This window comes from Bos indicus, chromosome 12, assembly GCF_029378745.1.
Source record: "Bos indicus isolate NIAB-ARS_2022 breed Sahiwal x Tharparkar chromosome 12, NIAB-ARS_B.indTharparkar_mat_pri_1.0, whole genome shotgun sequence".
In the NCBI taxonomy this organism is placed as follows: Eukaryota; Metazoa; Chordata; class Mammalia; order Artiodactyla; family Bovidae; genus Bos; species Bos indicus.
In genome coordinates this window covers 72,905,103-72,927,536 of record NC_091771.1, presented here as the reverse complement: position 1 = coordinate 72,927,536, position 22,434 = coordinate 72,905,103, and the positions used below count along the sequence as shown (strand labels likewise).

The following is a 22,434-nucleotide window of genomic DNA, read 5'->3' as shown; positions in this document are numbered from 1 at the left end:
GAACAACAATTCACTGGAAGGACTGATGCTGAAGCTGAAGATCCTATACTTTGGCCGCCTAATGCAAAGAACCAACTCACTGGAAAAGACTCTGATGCTGGGAAAGAATGAATGCAAAAAGAAAAGAGATGGCAGAGGATGAGACAGCATCACCATCTCAATGGACATGAATCTGAGCAAACTCCAGAAGATAGTGAAGGACAGAGGAGCCTGGCTTACTGCAGCCCATGGGGTCGCAAAGAGTTGGACATGAGTGACTGAGCAACAACAACAACAAATGCTTTCTTCTTCATGGGGCCTGGCGGGGCGGGGGCGGGGGGGGGGGGGGCGGCGGTGGCAGTCAAGAAACCATAGAAATGATGTACTGTTGTCATTGTCTCACACATCAAGAGCCATGAGGGTCAAAAATGAACTTATCTGTGAAACAGAAACAGACTTAGATGTAGAGAACAGATCTGTGGTTGCCAAAGGGGAGGAGGTATAGGAGAGGGATAGATTGGGAGTTTGGGATTAGCAGATGCAAACAATTTATACATAGATTAGATAAACAATAAGGTCCCACATTATAGCACAGGGAACTATATTCAACATCCTGTGATAAATTATAATGAAAAAAATTGAAAAAGAATCTACTATATGTAAACTGAATCAACTGTACTTCAATGAAATAAATTTTTAAAGAAACAAGAAAAAAAAGCCAAGGGTGTCAGTAGGTTCATTATTAGTAACATTAGCTCTGGTCATTTGCTTAGCCTGGTGTCTACCAGATTTTTCCAGTTTAAAAATACAATTCATTCCTAAAGAATTAATCTGGGAAGGTATTTTGACTCTATGAAAATTCCATGTCTTCCCCAACCCACCAAATATTCACCGTGTATTCAGCTAATGATGAATTCTGTCTAAATTATTTATGACAATGATGGCTGCTATATGGTACTATTCTGTCAATATTTCTACATTTGTGAGTTGGCATTCTACTGCAAAAAAGAGCTTTCCTTTCCAATTTTATATCTTATCAGAATCGGTATAAATTCATGGATTTTTAAAAATTTTATTGTAAAATATAGGGTTTAAAACCCTTCAATCCTCTTATCATTACTTACAACACTTCTAATGTGATACAAACTCCATCTCAGAGACTCATTTCTTTTCTAGGTATTCTTCAAAATTTAATTAAAAATGTTTTTCATACAATCCTCAAAATTTAAATATGATTAACTATTGGATAAAACACTGGTTTGTAATATCCAAAGCCTCCGCCTAATGGAATGGATACTAGTGAGCATGGTTGCTGAGTTAAAAAGTGAATTGGTGGTCAGAACCATACAATGTAAACTTTGTGTAAAACATTCTTAGTGTGTCTAAGTCTTAACTTTGGTTCTTAAAAAAATCACACAATCCCTATTTGAATCCTAAAGCAAGTCAGATGGGCCTGGACTATAGATGGAGGTTTCATAGGGCTGGGGCATGTTATTCCTTCTGGTGATGTTATTTTTTTCAGTTCTAAATTCAAATATATCTTTCTCCCAGCTTTCAACACACATTGTTGTTTTGATTTTTGAAAAAAAAAAAAATTCCTTAGAACATTAGGTTTAAAAAGCAAAAGTTCAGTTAATCCATATTCTTTGTTTTTAAAGGAAAATTAACAGCTTACACATAAAACTTTGTGCTTAAACAAAAAATTATGAAGGGTTTAAAACACAACTGTGCTGTGTTTCCAGGTACCTTCTTCATTAGGACCATGCTACTGATTCAAGAATAGAATTGGTATAAATATACGCACAGTATTGTTTTTATACTTGGGAAAAAACCCTCTAAACTTGAACAGGTATTTAATTATTTCTAACTTTTTAATGCTATTAAAAATATTGATAATGTATAGTAGGGCCTTTTGAAAGTCCATATGGTCTAATTTTACACATAAATATGATGGTAACAATTCAGAAAGAGGGTAGTGCTGGAGAGGGTAGTACTGACAGCTAATCACACATCTAGCAGTGTTCAAAAGTAGAGTTTCTCACCCGTCTGGGTTTGAGAATCAGGTTTACTTAATTTTACATTTTCAGCCAATGCCACCTAATCACTGATTCACTGTGCACAGCTAGTGTGCACCTCCCCCTGCACATGTAACACTCACACTTGGTCTCTGGACTCTTCAGGATCCCACCCATCCTAAGTGTGGATGCCATGGCAATAGCTGATGGCTCTGAGTTTCCAGCTTTCTTGAATTTCCTGTACTTACTTCTAACCTGGTTACAAACAGTTCATGGACTGGCACTAGTGCACAGACCACACAGTGAGCATCTCCGTCATAGTTAATCTTCACAGAAATCTTCTGTGAACCATGCTATCCCCATGTCAACTTTCAGACAGACACTGAAGCACAGTGGACTTCCCAACCTTAAGAGCTCATGATTAACAGAAGCAGAATTCGTATCCAAACCAGGTCAGCAATGCCTAGAGCCAGTATTTGTGCCTGGAAGGCTGACTCCAGAGCTTGTGCTCCTCCCTGTGGGCTTATGTCATTTTAACTACAAGTGAAGGAAGAACAGCTTGGTTTAGGCCATCAGATGAGGACCTCCTCAAATACACCTTCTACAGTCTACAAACCTCCTTCATCCACACTCATCTTATTCTCCTCTCCCAGTGATTAGGAATCACCAAGGTCAGTGATTCCACCCTGTGTCTGGATGCTCTTGGTCCATCCATCATCCCAACCAAAGAACTCCAAGCTCAGGAATAATATCCATCTTCCAAATGAAGAAGCTGAGATTCAGAGATTAAGATACTTGCTTGGGCATGTAACTAAGGCTACATGGCTGTAGGGTGTTTATAGTCCATTTTTTCAAGGATGGTGCTAGTTTATTTCCCTGGCATCTTGGCAGGTTATCGCTTTAACTTGACTCTCAAGTGTCCCACTCTGGACAGTACATTCTTTGGACACCCACACTGCTATTGAGTTGCAGAGAAAGAACTGCAGGTGAGTGTGACTGACTCCAAAACCAGGGCTGTCTGTTATCCTAAGTTACCTCTTAGAATTTCAAAATTATACAGTTGACAAGGAAGGCTTGTTTTCAGTCATCATTTATTCATTCAGCAAACATTTAACTGAGCACCTCCTATGTGACAGACACTGTGCTGGAAGATGTAATTAAAAACTGAATAGGGCACAGTTCCATATATTTTTCTCTCTTGGTTTAGTGAGAAAACAGACCATGTATGAATACTCATAGTCTGGGGAGGCTACATAGTTTACATACCTGTGTAAAATGGAAAGAACAGGGCCATTTGCTTAAAAATCACCATACCAGACAATAGGACACTAACCAAGTATGGGTCAGTTTAACAGATGAGAGGTGCTCAGGGTCCTACATACGAGTTACCTAGGATGATGACTGAGCTTAAGGTGATTTCCTAGAAGAGGTAACAACTGGCCTGACCCTAGAAAATGAGATTTCTCACCTACATGGACCTTGTCCTCTATTTTTTAGGACAGAGTGTAGTGACGAGAATCACTGAGTCATCATTTTGACTTACATATCAGTCATCAAGCGTTTCCCTCACAGTACATCTTCATCACCTACCTCTGGAGCTGTGATACATACCGTGGGAGCACATGGAGACATGTTGTCCAGACCTCCCTTCAAGGACTCGCTATCCAGCTGCTGGAAGTGCTGCCAGTGGGTGACCTTAAACCACCAGCCCCTCTGGGGGCAGCCTGGATGCCATGACCCATCCAGGTAGAGGTATGACAGCCTGGCCAGTGGACATGTCAGGACAAACCTGGAGGGCCATCTTCACTCCAAACTCCCATGGGGTCAGCTCAGGTTTTCTGGCCAGTGATCCAGCTTGATCCTTCCCTCTGCCCTACCTTGTTTCTTCCCTCCTGATTCCACAGTGTTGATCCGAAGGGCACCCCTGATACACATCCCAGCACTAAACTCCATCCAAGTCTGCATCCCAGACAACCAGCCTGCAACATGTATCAGAAAACATTCCAGTACTCAGGGAGGATTTTTATTTGAAAATTACTGGTTACACATGTCCTTATAACATTTTAAAACCCCCAAATAAAATACAAAATGGTGGAAACAAGGACTTTTTGTGTGAATATGGTTACCCTTGGTTTAAAATCCACAATCTAATGTTGCCTGACCAAAATGAAATTGTTATATATCAATAACAAAAGAAAACTAATACGTTGAAACACATGAAAGTGTCATTTTATAGCTTTAAAATAGGTTGAATGTTAGCAGGTCCACATATTCAATCTAATAGAAAAAATCCATTGGCATTTGAAATTTAGAGAACACTATACTTATGAATAACTCATGGGTAAAAGACATGGTTAATGAATTAAATTAGGAATTAGAAAATACATAATACATTGAATATTGATTGTAAGTAACAAAATTTTTCTACCAAAGTTTTGTAAGTATCAAAACTTGTAGGTTATAGCTAAAGTGGATCTCATAAAAAATGTCAGCTTTATATACTTATTAGAAAAATAATTACATTATTAATCTGTTTCCAATTTAAGAATTTAGAGAAAAAAATCTCAAAGGAAAAGTTGAAGAAAAGAAAGAATATGATGAACTAAAAAGAAAAACAGCATCAATCAAGCAAAAGTTGACTTAATACAATTATGTAGTTTAAAAATAAAATTAAATTTAAAAAAACAGGAAGAGTTATTCAAGATTATTCATAAAATAGTGAAGGCTCAAAGAAAATTAAAAGGCCAAAAGAACACAGAGATGCTGCAGAGATTAAATATATAAGATTTTGTGAATACATTTATTCCAATCAAGCTCAAAACTCACAGGAAACAGATCCACTTCTAGAAAAATGAAACTTACCAAAATGACTCTGCAGAAATAACACACTGAATAGGAAGAATATAATTACCAAAAGTTACCCAGAGAATTATGGTTTCACAACCTTGTAAATGTGATTAATGTCACTGAACTGTATGATTAAAAATGGTTACATGGGAGGGGGAGGAGCCAAGATGGCGGAGGAGTAGGATGGGGAGAACACTCTCCCCCACAAATTCATCAAAAGAGCATTTAAACGTCGAGTAAATTCCACAAAACAACTTCTGAATTCCGGCAAGAGGACATCAGGCACCCAGAAAAGCAATCCAACTCTTCGAAAGGAGGTAGGAAAAAATATAAAAGACAAAAAAAGAGACAAAAGAGGGAGGGACGGAGTTCCGTCCCGGGAAGGGAATCTTAAAAAGAGAGAAGTTTCCAAACATCAGGAAACCTTCTCACTGCCGAATCTGTGCCGAGCTTTGGAAGCACAGAGGGCAACATAACAGGGAGAAAAAATAAATAAACAATTTAAAACTCGCAGATTGCGAGCCCTACGGTAACTCCCCCAGTGGAGAAGCAGCGCAGACGCCTGCACGCGCCATTAGCAAGCGGGGGCTGGGCAGGGAGGCGCAGCGCGGGCTACATCGCTTAGAGTAAGAATCTGGCCTGAATACCCTGAGCACTATCTAAGCGAAATAATTTGGGCTAGCAAACCAGACTGTGAGATATCTACCACGCGAAAAGCCAGCCCTAACCTAAGACCGCCAGGCCCACGCACGGAACAAAGGACTGAACAGAGATAGCCGGCTGCAGACCTTCCCCCTCCGGTGACAGGCAGCCAGAGCCGGAAGGGGGCAATCGCAGCCCCAGAGAGACATTATCTATAAAACTGTAAGCAGGCTTCTTTGCTAACTAAAACTTATTGGGGGTCTGGACGGTTAACATCTGCCTGAGAAGGTGCGCCGGTTTTACACCCAGATAACCGAGTGGTGGGGAGGCGATAACGGTTTTACACCCAGATAACCGAGTGGTGGGGAGGCGATAAGTCGCAGCATTGGCGCTCACCAAACACCTCATCACTTGAGCTGCTCGGACCTGGGAAGAGCACAAAACTGAGGCCCAACTGAGTCTGCGCCTCTGAGGACTACCCGAGTGCCTGAACCTGAGCGGCTTGGACCTGGGAGGTACATGCAACCCAGGGCCAGCCTCGGATTGTTCCCGGCGGAACAACCTAGAGCCCGAGCAGTGTGGGCAGGGAGGCTACACGCGCCGTGAGCGGGGGCAGACCCAGTGTGGCTGAGGCACTGCGAGCACACACCAGTGTTATTTGTTTGCAGCATCCCTCCCTCCCTCCCCACAGCGCAACTGAACAAAGAGAAGAGATACAGCTCCACCCATCAGAACACCGACACAAGCTTCCCTAACCAGGAAACCTTGACAAGCCACCTGTACAAACCCACACACAGCGAGGAAAAGCCACAATAAAGAGAACTCCACAAACTGCCAGAATACAGAAAGGACACCCCAAACTCAGCAATTTAAACAAGATGAAGAGACAGAGGAATACCCAGCAGATAAAGGAACAGCATAAATGCCCACCAAACCGAACAAAAGAGGAAGAGATAGGGAATCTACCTGATAAAGAATTCCGAATAATGATAGTGAAATTGATCCAAAATCTTGAAATTAAAATGGAATCACAGATAAATAGCTTGGAGACAAGGATTGAGAAGATGCAAGAAAGGTTTAACAAGGACCTAGAAGAAATAAAAAAGAGTCAATATATAATGAATAATGCAATAAATGAAATTAAAAACACTCTGGAGGCAACAAATAGTAGAATAACAGAGGCAGAAGATAGGATTAGTGAATTAGAAGATAGAATGGTAGAAATAAATGAATCAGAGAAAATAAAAGAAAAACGAATTAAAAGAAATGAGGACAATCTCAGAGACCTCCAGGACAATATTAAACGCTACAACATTCGAATCATAGGGGTTCCAGAAGAAGAAGACAAAAAGAAAGACCATGAGAAAATACTTGAGGAGATAATAGTTGAAAACTTCCCTAAACTGGGGAAGGATATAATCACCCAAGTCCAAGAAACCCAGAGAATCCCAAACAGGATAAACCCAAGGCGAAACACCCCAAGACACATATTAATCAAATTAACAAAGATCAAACACAAAGAACAAATATTAAAAGCAGCAAGGGAAAAACAACAAATAACACACAAGGGAATTCCCATAAGGATAACAGCTGATCTTTCAATATAAACTCTTCAAGCCAGGAGGGAATGGCAAGACATACTTAAAATGATGAAAGAAAATAACCTACAGCCCAGATTATTGTACCCAGCAAGGATTTCATTCAAGTATGAAGGAGAAATCAAAAGCTTCTCAGACAAGCAAAAGCTGACAGAATTCTGCACCACCAAACCAGCTCTCCAACAAATACTAAAGGATATTCTCTAGACAGGAAACACAAAAATGGTGTATAAATTCGAACCCCAAACAATAAAGTAAATGGCAACGGGATCATACTTATCAGTAATTACCTTAAACGTAAATGGGTTGAATGCCCCAACCAAAAGACAAAGACTGGCTGAATGGATACAAAAACAAGACCCCTACATATGTTGTCTACAGGAGACCCACCTCAAAACAGGGGACACATACAGACTGAAAGTGAAGGGCTGGAAAAAGATTTTCCATGCACATAGGGACCAAAAGAAAGCAGGAGTAGCAATACTCATATCAGCTAAAATAGACTTTAAAACAAAAGCTGTGAAAAGAGACAAAGAAGGTCACTACATAATGATCAAAGGATCAATCCAAGAAGAAGATATAACAATTATAAATATATATGCACCCAACACGGGAGCACCACAGTATGTAAGACAAATGCTAACAAGTATGAAAGGAGAAATTAACAATAACACAATAATAGTGGGAGACTTTAATACCCCACTCACACCTATGGATAGATCAACTAAACAGAAAATTAACAAGGAAACACAAACTTTAAACAATACAATAGACCAGTTAGACCTAATTGATATCTATAGGACATTTCATCCCAAAACAATGAATTTCACCTTTTTCTCAAGCGCACATGGAACCTTCTCCAGGATAGATCACATCCTGGGCCATAAAGCTAGCCTTGGTAAATTCAAAAAAATTGAAATCATTCCAAGCATCTTTTCTGACCACAATGCAGTAAGATTAGATCTCAATTACAGGAGAAAAACTATTAAAAATTCCAACATATGGAGGCTGAACAACACGCTGCTGAATAACCAACAAATCACAGAAGAAATCAAAAAAGAAATCAAAATTTGCATAGAAACGAATGAAAATGAAAACACAACAACCCAAAACCTGTGGGACAGGGTAAAAGCAGTCCTAAGGGGAAAGTTCATAGCAATACAGGCACACCTCAAGAAACAAGAAAAAAGTCAAATAAATAACCTAACTCTACACCTAAAGCAACTAGAAAAGGAAGAAATGAAGAACCCCAGGGTTAGTAGAAGGAAAGAAATCTTAAAAATTAGAGCAGAAATAAATGCAAAAGAAACAAAAGAGACCATAGCAAAAATCAGCAAAGCCAAAAGCTGGTTCTTTGAAAGGATAAATAAAATTGACAAACCATTAGCCAGACTCATCAAGAAACAAAGGGAGAAAAATCAAATCAATAAAATTAGAAACGAAAATGGAGAGATCACAACAGACAACACAGAAATACAAAGGATCATAAGAGACTATTATCAACAATTATATGCCAATAAAATGGACAACGAGGAAGAAATGGACAAATTCTTAGAAAAGTACAACTTTCCAAAACTCGACCAGGAAGAAATAGAAAATCTTAACAGACCCATCACAAGCACGGAAATTGAAACTGTAATCAAAAATCTTCCAGCAAACAAAAGCCCAGGTCCAGACGGCTTCACAGCTGAATTCTACCAAAAATTTAGAGAAGAGCTAACACCTATCCTGCTCAAACTCTTCCAGAAAATTGCAGAGGAAGGTAAACTTCCAAACTCATTCTATGAGGCCACCATCACCCTAATACCAAAACCTGACAAAGATCCCACAAAAAAAGAAAACTACAGGCCAATATCACTGATGAACATAGATGCAAAAATCCTAAACAAAATTCTAGCAATCAGAATCCAACAACACATTAAAAAGATCATACACCATGACCAAGTGGGCTTTATCCCAGGGATGCAAGGATTCTTCAATATCCGCAAATCAATCAATGTAATATACCACATTAACAAATTGAAAAACAAAAACCATATGATTATCTCAATAGATGCAGAGAAAGCCTTTGACAAAATTCAACACCCATTTATGATAAAAACTCTCCAGAAAGCAGGAATAGAAGGAACATACCTCAACATAATAAAAGTTATATATGACAAACCCACAGCAAACATTATCCTCAATGGTGAAAAATTGAAAGCATTTCCTCTAAAGTCAGGAACAAGACAAGGGTGCCCACTTTCACCATTACTATTCAACATAGTTTTGGAAGTTTTGGCCACAGCAATCAGAGCAGAAAAAGAAATAAAAGGAATCCAAATTGGAAAAGAAGAAGTAAAACTCTCACTATTTGCAGATGACATGATCCTCTACATAGAAAACCCTAAAGACTCCACCAGAAAATTACTAGAACTAATCAATGATTATAGTAAAGTTGCAGGATATAAAATCAACACACAGAAATCCCTTGCATTCCTATACACTGATAATGAGAAAACAGAAAGAGAAATTAAGGAAACAATTCCATTCACCATTGCAACGGAAAGAATAAAATACTTAGGAATATATCTACCTAAAGAAACTAAAGACCTATATATAGAAAACTATAAAACACTGGTGAAAGAAATCAAAGAGGACACTAATAGATGGAGAAATATACCATGTTCATGGATTGGAAGAATCAATGTAGTGAAAATGAGTATACTACCCAAAGCAATTTATAGATTCAATGCAATCCCTATCAAGCTATCAATAGTATTCTTCACAGAGCTAGAACAAATAATTTCACAATTTGTATGGAAATACAAAAAACTCGAATAGCCAAAGCGATCTTGAGAAAGAAGAATGGAACTGGAGGAATCAACCTACCTGACTTCAGGCTCTACTACAAAGCCACAGTTATCAAGACAGTATGGTACTGGCACAAAGACAGAAATATAGATCAATGGAACAAAATAGAAAGCCCAGAGATAAATCCACGCACATATGGACACCTTATCTTTGACAAAGGAGGCAAGAATATACAATGGATTAAATACAATCTCTTTAACAAGTGGTGCTGGGAAATCTGGTTAACCACTTGTAAAAGAATGAAACTAGAACACTTTCTAACACCATATACAAAAATAAACTCAAAATGGATTAAAGATCTCAACATAAGACCAGAAACTATAAAACTCCTAGAGGAGAACATAGGCAAAACACTCTCTGACATACATCACAGCAGGATCCTCTATGATCCACCTCCCAGGATATTGGAAATAAAAGTAAAAATAAACAAATGGGACCTAATTAAACTTAAAAGCTTCTGCACATCAAAGGAAACTATTAGCAAGGTGAAAAGACAGCCTTCAGAATGGGAGAAAATAATAGCAAATGAAACAACCGACAAACAACTAATCTCAAAAATATACAAGCAACTCCTACAGCTCAAGTCCAGAAAAATAAATGACCCAATCAAAAAATGGGCCAAAGATCTAAATAGACATTTCTCCAAAGAAGACATACAGATGGCTAACAAACACATGAAAAGATGCTCAACATCACTCATTATCAGAGAAATGCAAATCAAAACCACTATGAGGTACCATTTCACACCAGTCAGAATGGCTGCGATCCAAAAGTCTACAAATAATAAATGCTGGAGAGGGTGTGGAGAAAAGGGAACCCTCTTACACTGTTGGTGGGAATGCAAACTAGTACAGCCACTATGGAGAACAGTGTGGAGATTCCTTAAAAAACTGGAAATAGAACTGCCTTATGATCCAGCAATCCCACTGCTGGGCATACACACTGAGGAAACCAGAAGGGAAAGAGACACGTGTACCCCAATGTTCATCGCAGCACTGTTTATAATAGCCAGGACATGGAAGCAACCTAGATGTCCATCAGCAGATGAATGGATAAGAAAGGTGTGGTACATATACACAATGGAGTATTACTCAGCCATTAAAAAGAATACATTTGAATCAGTTCTAATGAGGTGGATGAAACTGGAGCCTATTATACAGAGTGAAGTAAGCCAGAAAGAAAAACACCAATACAGTATACTAACGCATATATATGGAATTTAGAAAGATGGTAACGATAACCCTGTATATGGGACAGCAAAAGAGACACTGATGTATAGATCAGTCTTATGGACTCTGTGGGAGAGCGAGAGGGTGGGAAGATTTGGGAGAATGGCATTGAAACATGTGAAACGTCATGTATGAAACGAGATGCCAGTCCAGGTTCAATGCACGATGCTGGATGCTTGGGGCTGGTGCACTGGGACGACCCAGAGGGATGGTGTGGGGAGGGAGGAGGGAGGAGGGTTCAGGATGGGGAACACATGTATACTAATTAAATAATTTTCTATTAAAGAAAAAAAAAAAGAAAGAAAAAAAGAAAAAAAAAAGCAGATGGCATTTGTACAATAAAATGAACCCTTTGGAGGTGCAAAAAAAAAAAAATGGTTACATGGTAGATTTTATGTTATATATATTTTACTACAATTTTTTAAATTGTAAAAATATAAAATCCTCTATCTACAAGACAGTCTAGAACATGTCTGTCCTTCATTAGCAAATCCCTGGACAGATTCCTACTTTGAGAAAGCATATTTTCTCTTCTTTCTCTTTTAGAGGGCTTCCCCAATGGCTCAACTGTAAAGAATCTGCCTTCGATGCAGGAGACACAGGAGATGAACGTACAATATTGTCCTGTATTTTTTGGAAGGCAACACCTCTCTCTCCTATAATGTTACTTAAACTACTTGTGTTGTATGTTTTTCCTATTAGTTTTCTCTGTAGTATTTTAACCAGAGATCTCTGAGTGGAAAAACAGATTGTAGTTCTAGTAAAGGAAGTGGTGACACAAAATGGCAACTTCACAGTCTTCAAGAATCCCTGATATAATTGGCAAGTAATATGTAATTCTGTGAACAGTAAAAGGAAAAAAAAAAATCTGTAACAGCTTTGTCTCAAATCTTAGAAAATGTGGCTTCAGAGTCCCTCAAGACAAAAAACCTGGGAGACAGCTTTTTTTGGTGGCCCGCATCTTTGATTTAGATAAAAGAAAACAGTATAACATATAAATAAACATAATAAGTCCTTTTGCAAGAGCTTGAAATCTCTGAGTGAAGTTGAAGAAAAAATTACAGATTAACATCTTATGTGAATATTTGTTGCTGGTGTAAAAAAGTAAAATATAACTTATGCAGTACAAAAATCTATTAGAAAAATGCCTTTGGATTAGACATGAACTCATGGTACAATCACAACGTTGACTCAAACATTGTTAAGGCTGAGGGCTGTCCACTGGACATTCATAACATTCATAACCACACGGTCACGGTGAGTGATATCTGGTTATTTCCTTTCAAAGTGCACCTGAGGGGATAAAAAGACAAAAACCACGTTTAAGTGTTTTAAAGTCCTTCTAAGGCAACACATTTCTAGGTCCATTTCTTCATGTGGAGCAGTCATATCACTACTGGAGGCACAATTGGAAAAACAGGGGTGTATTTATTCTATGGAGGAAGTAGCCCCATTAGAACTTTCACTGGGGCTGGACTTAATGACAAACAACCTGTAGATACACTTGAGTTCTGATCGTTCTCATTAACAAATATGCTTTATCACTAGAGTAAATTGATAAGTAAAATCATTTTACTGACTCAAATCCTGGAGATAAATTAAAAACAAAGTGACAATGAGGCTGGGAAATCTATTAATAGCATCTGCTCAAGGGTTTCTCATTTTCCCACATAAAATGAACACAACAAATTTGGATGTTAATATCAGGTTGTAACCCCTATATTTTATAAACTCTGATTGATAATCATCAAAAATAGAAATAAGAAATGGAGAAAGCATAATACTATGTAGCCATTAAAAAAATAACTATATGCATTGATGTAACCCAAGATAGATATTAAGTGAAAAAACGAAAGAAGAGCTATCATTTGTGCTTAAAAACAGGAAGACCGCATATTCACAAGTTCTTCCTGATACACAGACCATCTCAACAGAACAGTCAACAGTGGTGCTGGGGCTCCACCTTGGGGGGGAGCTGTGTGATGACAGGAGTGGAGAGTGATTTACTTTTTGTTCATAAATTTTTTTTTCTAATTTTATTTTATTTTTAAACTTTACATAATTGTATTAGTTTTGCCAAATACCAAAATGAATCCGCCACAGGTATACATGTGTTCCCCATCCTGAACCCTCCTCCCTCCTCCCTCCCCATACCATCCCTCTGGGTCGTCCCAGTGCACTAGCCCCAAGCATCCAGTATCGTGCATCGAACCTGGACTGGCAACTTGTTTCTTACATGATATTTTACATGTTTCAATGCCATTCTCCCAAATCTTCCCACACTCTCCCTCTCCCACAGAGTCCATAAGACTGTTCTATACATCAGTGTCTCTTTTGCTGTTCATAAATTTTTAAAAAGTATTTTTAAAAGTTTTAAGATTTTATAGCATTAGATATACCATGTGTTTTAAAATATATGATTATAAATACATTTTGATTATTTAGAGCAGTGGTCCCCAACTTTTTGGCACCAGGGACCCAGTTTCATGGAAGACAATGTTTGCACAGATAGGGCGAGAAAGAGGAGATTCAGGTATAATGTGAGCGATGGGGAGCAGCAGATGAAGCTTTGCTCCTTTGCACACCACTCACCTCCTGCTGTGCAGCCCAGTCCCTAACAGCCACGGACCAAATCAGTTTGGCCCAGGAGTTGGGGACCCTTGATTTAGAGCCTCTAAAGCTACTTAGAACTATGGGTATATTTTTTATTATTGGAAGGCAAGTCTTCTGTCTACAGCCTTTTAAAACATGATCCCACTTTTATACTGTAAAATGGTCTATATTCTCAAAGCCCTTAAGCATCTGCTCTCTCATCTGATCCCTGTAATAAAACATGTGAAGAAGCCAGCCAGGCTGGAATCCCCGCTCTACACACAGGTGAGGACCTGAGGCTCAGGGACACAAGGCCATGTGGATGCTATGTGCCTCCTCCATTGATTCATACTGGGCCAGGCTCCTAGAGCTAGGATCCTGAGAATTTCATAACATCTGGGCTGTATTAGGTGATTTCATGAATTAAAAAAAAATCACGCCTCTGTTGCGCACTGGGAACAAAGAAACTTCAGAAAACCTCAATAAGATCTGCTTCATCACAGAACAGAATGGATGACAGGCATTCATTCTTTGAGCTGAACTGTGTCCCCTCCAATTTTACATGTTGAAGTCCTAAACACCACCATACCTCAGAATGTGATGGTATTTGGAGACAGTATGTTTAAATAGTCAATAAAGTGACAGTGAAGTCATATAGATGGCTCCTAATCTAACAGACTGGAGTTTTTATAAGAAGAGATCAGGACACAGGCAAACAGAGGGAAGACCATGTGAGACACAGAGAGAAGACAGATCTCCAAGCCAAGGAGAGAGACCTCAGAGGAAACCAGCCCTACTGTCATCTTGACCTTGAACTTCCAGCCTCCAGGGATGTAAGGAAATACGCTTCTGTTGTTTGAGTCACCTGCTCTGTGGTCTTTGTATGGCAGCCCTAGCAAACTAATGCCCCCTTCAGCTTTATGAATCTAAAAGGTACTTTCTCTACTATTTCATGGATCAGGGTGAATCAGACAGTGATCAGTTCACCTGAACTATTTGTACAAGAAAAGGTGATGTGGTAGCACCTTCTCCCAGATGTTGAGTTTTCTCTTCAGATGAATGAATTCTGCTCTATTAGAGTGAAAACCTGGTGACATAGGCTAATCATCCTGCTGTTACAGCTCTGAACAAGGCATTGATAACTGATGCCTGCAAATTCAGAAAACTGATAATCTGACAGTATATCCTAAGAGGATGCAAAGTATGCAAAAATAATATCAAGATGGGATGAGGATCAAGAACTGCATTTCTTCCTGTAGCAGTGGCCTGAGCCAGTGGCAGGACTGAAATCTAAGAGTGAGGTTCTGTCACCCTGTGAATGTGAGTGACCGTCTCCACCTTGGCTACCACGTGAAAGGAGCAGTGTTCTCAGACTCAGCACAGAACACAGTACCTAGGTCGACATTCAGCCTCCCCAGAAATTCCCCCTCTGTGCTCCCTGGACCAGCTCTGTGACTTTGGGTGAGTCCTGGACCCAATCTCTTCATCCATGACATGGGATAAAAAGGGCAGTCATGAGGATTAAATGAAATCATATGCATGAGAGCTATGTAAAATAAATTATATAGAACCACACAAATGTAACTTACCATTAATATTGTTAGAGTGGGTGCAGGATTACTAGATCAGGAATCAAAAGATTTCTAGTTCTGTGACCTATACCTGCTTCTGTATGACCGATGTCTGCTTCTTTATGTAACACTTTATCTAAAACATATACTTAAAGAACAGATTTCTAATTCTGCATCTGCTGCAAACTAGCTTAACACCAGTTATATACATAGGACCACATTTCTTCTAAGAGGAATTAGTTTCCTCACCTCTAAAGTGAGGATGTTGAACCCTATTATCTTATCTGGACTTATCTAAACTTCTGAGATCAATTTCTCATTACTTAACATCTTGATCATATATAAGGATAATATAGTTTTTAAATGAACAATTAGACACATAGGTGGGTACACCTGTATTTGATGTGTAATGCCTAAGTTCAAAAGAACAAAAGGTTTTGTAAGAGTCCTGACTCATTTGTGACTAGGTTATATGGGAATCATAAATGATTATCAGGTCTCAGGAGGGAAACTCTGACTGGGAGACACGCTAGTAGATGAAAGCACTCTGTGAATTTTAGGCACAAAAAAATACAGAGCTCCATGTTCAATTTCTCAACATTTGCATACAATACAGTACTTACAAAAAGCTATCTTAGCCTATCCCATGAACAGTGGAAGGTACTGCTCTGCATTTTCTCATTTCTAAGGAGGATTGAGAAGAAACAGTGACAGAGGGAATTTAAGCCACATTTTAAGGTAAGTCTTTCATACAGAAATAGATACTGAGGCATGTTTTCTTTAACAGATATTTTAAATATTACACAAGTAACTTTATTGTACTTACAAATGAAAATCTGGGAAAGGCAGAAAAGTATGAAGAAGGTAAAATGCATCCATAATCTCATACCCAGAGATAAATTTTCAGTGAGGAAGCTTCATCACATATAGCTAGATAACTCATCCCACCCTGAACAACGCATCTCAAGTGGCAAGAACACCACACCTTCCCTCTCTCCCTCTATCTTCCCATCAGTGTCAATCCCACCTTGTTCCAGAATGAATTACAGGTGGCCGCATGACAATCGCTAAATCCCTCAAACTAGACCTCAGTTGTCACATCTGTACAAGACACTACCACCTCACCTTTGTGAAAAAGACACCACATGAGTGAATGTCGCTCACTGAGTGCCTTCCTCACACCATGTGCAGCGCTTAGTGCTTTCGCCCACCTCATCTTCAAGCACCATCCAGAGTACCGTGTTAAGGTATTGTGAACTCCTGATTTATCCTGATGACAATCTACCTTCTTCTGGAAGGTAAAGGCAGCAGTGTTGGGGAGGGGATAATTGAATAAAATTTTAAACAATATAGAATTAGGGATTAAGTGACAGTATTGTGTAGGAGTTTTCTTTACAGCTTAGAAACAGAAGCAACTTATACCTTTCCCTGGTAAATCTTCATAGACTCAAAATATTCCAAATTTTTTTTCCTTAAACTATCAAATTTCATGGATGTTTCTGACAGCACTTGGATCACAAATGTGCTGAGGGCCAATCAGAATGAAACGCCAAGCGTCTGCAAAATGAGAGTGTTCTGTGCACTAATGGAATGTGAGTCTAGGGTCCAAGTGTGGTAAGTCCTATCTGAAATCTGTCTTGAGTGCAGGTGTGCGTGTGCATAGAAAAGCACACTCATACTACTCCGCACCCCCACCACTACTGCAGATTCTCAGCAGACTTGCCCACCACGTCTTGTTAAGACCCAGTCATGAAGCTTAGTCTCTGGAGGTTTATGATTGGAAAGGGCACAGAGATCCCAGGTGGAGATTTTGAAGAATGAAGCTGGAGACAAACTAATTACAAAGTCAGGCAGCAGACTCACCTGTTTTGCCCTTTCAATGAGGGCAGAGGCCTCTGCCTTACCCAGGTTTTGCACCATGTTGTAAAACAGGCTGTATTTATTTTGCAGCAAATCATATGGCTGGCTACATTCTTTCCATCTCCCTAAATCCAAAACCTGTTAATCATCAGAAAGAAACCAATTAGCACCAATGTTTTACAGTAACATATTATGTATATGTGTCTCTGTGTTAAGTCATTTCAGTCATGTTCAACTCTTTGCAACTCTATGGACTGTAGCCCGCCAGGCTCCTCAGTCCATGGGATTCTCCAGGCAAGAATATTGAGTGGATTGCCACTTCCTTCTCCAAGGGATCTTTTCTACCCATGGATTGGGTCCTGCATTGGCAGGAGGATTCTTTACCATGAGCACCAAATGTTTCACAGTAACACATTATAACCTGGACAATATTTCAAAAACAGGCAGGACAGGAGAGTAGGGAGAATTTATTTGGGTGTTAGAACTGGCTGGTGTTTAAATGGTTTGATTACCCTGTTTTACTAGGCAGACAAAGGTCTAACCTGATCTTTTATTATTATAAGGTTATAGGAAAGGAAGAAAATGAAAATTTTACACTATGATTACTGGCACTCAGCAGTATGTAGCATCTTATATTCTTCCTAGGGCATTTGGGATTGTTATCATTAGTTAGCACTTTTAGCTGTCAGACTCTGAGCTTTGAGGTATATTTATACAGATACACAGAGTTGCCAAATATCTAGATTCAAGAAAATCAAAGGCAATTTATCTAAAAAGCAGGTTGATATCAGACAAACCAGATGACAGTGACCTGACAGCAAATTGTCAAGCTGGTTTGACAGAATCTGAGCAAAATTTGGGGGAAAAAAAGATGATGCTTCTGGAATTTCTTTAGGGTTCTGGAATACTGTCAGCGGCTAAGAGGGGCTGAATCCTTTGTCTGAGAGATTAAGATGTTTATTGAAGTTGGCTGTGGTTGTAGTTTATTATTCTGAGAGTGAAAGGATGGCAAAAGGAACTGCTACATAGCAGCTTTAGTAGAATTGCTCTGCATAAAAATGAACTCTAGAAATCCAATTTTCTCCTTCAGTTCAGTTCAGTCAGTCAGTCATGTCCAACTCTTTGTGACCCCATGAATAGCAGCATGCCAGACCTCCCTGTCCATTACCAGTTCTCAGAGTTTAAACAAAATCATGTCCATTGAGTCGGTGATGCCATCCAGCCATCTCATCCTCTGTCGTCCCCTTCTCCTCCTGCCCCCAATCCCTCCCAGCATCAGAGTCTTTTCCAATGAGTCAACTCTACACACGAGGTGGCCAAAGTATTGAAGTTTCAGCTTTAACATCAGTCCTTCCAATGAACACCCAGGACTGATCTCCTTTAGGATGGACTGGTTGGATCTCCTTGCAGTCCAGGGACTCTCAAGAGTCTTCTCCAACACCACAGTTCAAAAGCACCAATTCTTTGGTTCTCAGCTTTCTTCACAGTCCAACTCTCACATCCATACATGACCACTGGAAAAAACATAGCCTTGACTAGACGGACATTGTTGGCAAATAATATCTCTGCTTTTGAATATGCTATCTAGGTTGGTCATAACTTTCCTTCCAAGCAGTAAGTGTCTTTTAATTTCATGGCTGCAATCACCATCTGCAGTGACTTTGGAGCCCAAAAAGTCTGACACTATTTCCACTGTTTCCCCATCTGTTTGCCATGAAGTGATGGGACCAGATGCCATGATCTTCATTTTCTGAGTGTTGAGCTTTAAGCTAACTTTTTCACTCTCCTCTTTCACTTTCATCAAGAGGCATTTTAGTTCCTCTTCACTTTCTGCCATAAGGGTGGTGTCATCTGCATGTCTGAGGCTACTGATATTTCTCCCGGTAATCTTGATTCCAGCTTGTGCTTCTTCCAGCCCAGCGTTTCTCATGATGTACTCTGCATATAAGTTAAATAAACAGGGTGACAATATACAACCTTGATGTACTCCTTTTCCTATTTGGAACCAGTCTGTTGTTCCATGTTCAGTTCTAACTGTTGCTTCCTGACCTGCATACAGGTTTCTCAAGAGGCAGGTCAGGTGGTCTGGTATTCCCATCTCTTTCAGAATTTTCCACAGTTTATTGTGACCCATGCAGTCAAAGGCTTTGGCATAGTCAATAAAGTAGAAATAGATGTTTTTCTGGAGCTCTCTTGCTTTTTCAATGATCTAGCAGATGTTGGCAATTTGAACTCTGGTTCCTCTGCCTTTTCTAAAACCAGCTTAAACATCCGGAAGTTCACGGTTCATGTACTGCTGAAGCCTGGCTTGGAGAATTTTGAGCATTACTTTACTAGCGTGTGAGATGAGTGCAATTGTGCGGTAGTTTGAGCATTCTTTGGCATTGCCTTTCTTTGGAATTGGAATGAAAACTGACCTTTTCCAGTCCTGTGGCCACTGCTCAGTTTTCCAAATTTGCTGGCATGTTGAGTGCAGCACTTTCACAGCATCATCTTTCAGGATTTGAAATAGCTCAACTGGAATTCCATCACCTCCACTAGCTTTGTTCATAGTGATGGTTTCTAAGGCCCACTTGACTTCACATTCCAGGATGTCTGGCTCTAGGTGAGTGATCACACCATCGTGATTATCTTGGACACGAAGATCTTTTTTGTACAGTTCTTCTGTGTATTTTTGCCACTTTTCTTAATATCTTCTCCTTCTGTTAGGTCCATACCATTTCTGTCCTTTATCGAGCCCATCTTTGCATGAGATGTTCCCTTGGTATCTCTAATTTTCTTGAAGAGATCTCTAGTCTTTCCCATTTTGTTGTTTTCCTCTATTTCTTTGCACTGATGACTGAGGAAGGCTTTCTTATCTCTCCTTGCTATTCTTTGGAACTCTACATTCAGATGCTTATATCTTTCCTTTTCTCCTTTGCTTTTCACTTCTCTTCTTTTCACAGCTATTTGTACGGCCTCCCCAGGCAGCCATTTTGCTTTTTTGCATTTCTTTTACATGGGGATGGTCTTGATCCCTGTCTCTTGTACAATGTCACGAACCTCTGTCCATAGTTCATCAGGCACTCTATCTATCAGATCTAGTCCCTTAAATCTATTTCTCACTTCCACTGTATAATCATAAGGGATTTGATTTAGGTCATACCTGAATGCAGATGACACCACCCTTATGGCAGAAAGTGAAGAGGAACTAAAATGCCTCTTGATGAAGGTGAAAGAGGAGAGTGAAAAAGTTGGCTTAAAGCTCAACATTCAGAAGATGAAGATCATGGCATCTGGTCCCATCACTTCATGGGAAATAGATGGGGAAACAGTGGAAACAGTGTCAGACTTCATTTTGGGGGGCTTCAAAATCACTGCAGATGGTGACTGCAGCCATGAAATTAAAAGAGGCTTACTCCTTGGAAGAAAAGTTATGACTAACCTAGATAGCATATTCAAAAGCAGAGACATTATTTGCCAACAAATGTCCATCTAGTCAAGGCTATGGTTTTTCCAGTGGTCATGTATGGATGTGAGAGTTGGACTGTGAAGAAAGCTGAGCACTGAAGAATTGATGCTTTTGAATTGTGGTGTTGGAGAAGACTCTTGAGAGTCCCTTGGACTGCAAGGAGATCCAACCAGTCCATTCTGAAGGAGGTCAGCCTTGGGATTTCTTTGGAAGGCATGATGCTAAAGCTGAAACTTCAATACTTTTGCCACCTAATGTGAAGAGTAGACTCATTGGAAAAGACTCTGATGCTGGGAGGGATTGAGGGCAGGAAGAGAAGGGGACGACAGAGGATGAGATGGCTGGATGGCATCACTGACTTGATGGACATGAGTCTGAGTGAACTCCGGGAGATGGTCATGGACAGGGGGGCCTGGTGTGCTCCGATTCATGGGGTCGCAAAAAGTCGGACACGACTGAGCGACTGAACTGAATGGTCTCGTGGTTTTCCCTACTTTCTTCAGTTTAAGTCTGAATTTGGCAACAAGGAGTTCATGATCTGAGCCACAGTCAGCTCCTGGTCTTGTTTTTGCTGACTGTATAGAGCTTCTCCATCTTTGGCTGCAAAGAATATAATCAATCTGGTTTCAATGTTGACCATATGGTGATGTCCATGTGTAGAATCTTCTCTTATGTTGTTAGAAGAGGGTGTTTGCTATGACCAGTGCATTCTCTTGGCAAAACTCTATTAGCCTTTGCCTTGCCTCATTCTGTATTCAAAGGCCAAATCTGCCTGTTACTCCAGGTGTTTCTTGACTTCCTACTTTCGCATTCTAGTCTCCTATAATGAAAAGGACATCTTTTTTGGGTGTTAGTTCTAAAAGGTCTTGTAGGTCTTCATAGAACAGTTCAATTTCAGCTTCTTCAACATTACTGGTTGGGGCATAGGCTTGGATTACTGTGATATTGAATGGTTTGCCTTGGAAATGAACAGAGATCATTCTGTTGTTTTTGAGATTGCATCCAAGTACTGCATTTCAGACTCTTTTGTTGACCCTGATGGCTACTCCATTTCTTCTAAGGGATTCCTGCCCACAGTAGTGGATATAATGGTTATCTGAGTTAAATTCACCCATTCCAGTCCATTTAGTTCTCCTTGGATAAGGTCAAAGAAGCAGTTAAGAAATTGAGCTTGTAATTCTAGTGATCATGGACCACACAGCACATGGAGGCAGCCCAATCTGAACTGCCTAGGACCTGAACCTGTTTTCACAAATTATTTTTCTCTGCTCCTTTTTCTTTCTTTCTTAAGCTGCCTTCCTTCCACCCCCTTTATTGCTCATTAATACGTCTGCTGGGCTACCTGGGTAGCTCAGCTGCTAAATAATCCACCTGCAAAGCAGGACACGCCAGTTCAATTCCTGGGTGGGGAAGTTCCCCTGGAGAAAGGTAGGCTACTCACTCTAGTGTTCATGGGCTCCCCTGGTGCCTCAGATGGTAAAGAATCCACCTGTTGTGGGAAACCTGGGTTCGATCCTGCATTGGGAGGATCTCCTGGAGGATGGCATGGCAACCCACTCTAGTGTTCTTGCCTGGAAAATCTCATGGACAGGGGAGCCTGGCCAGCTACAGTCTATGGAGTCACAAAGAGTCAGACATCAAGAGACTAAGGATAATAGGTCTCTGCTTACTGACTAAACACAAGGAAGTGAAGTGAAAGTCATTCAGTCGAGTCTGACTCTTTGGAACCCCATGGACTATATAGTCCATGGGATTCTCCAGGCCACAATTCTGGAGTAAGCATAATAGACCTGCTAA

At 39.9% G+C, this 22,434-nt stretch overlaps 1 protein-coding gene across 3 annotated transcripts in view; it reads right to left on the bottom strand.

Annotated features, from left to right (window-relative positions):
* Positions 1-11,070: 11,070 nt before the first annotated feature.
* LOC109567081 (ATP-binding cassette sub-family C member 4-like) overlaps positions 11,071-22,434 on the bottom strand; it is a 166,198-nt gene continuing 154,834 nt past the window's right edge. The window contains exons 30-31 of one of the 3 annotated variants that reach the window (XM_070799879.1): positions 17,190-17,324; positions 11,074-12,456 (exon numbers count right to left, since the gene is read on the bottom strand). In XM_070799879.1, coding sequence (XP_070655980.1) covers positions 12,436-12,456; positions 17,190-17,324 — 156 coding nt within the window. In that variant the 3' untranslated portion in view covers positions 11,074-12,435. Of the gene's footprint in view, positions 12,457-13,332; positions 16,011-17,189; positions 17,325-22,434 lie in introns of those variants that run through there. The other 2 variants (XM_070799880.1, XM_070799881.1) reach the window with 2 other exon arrangements.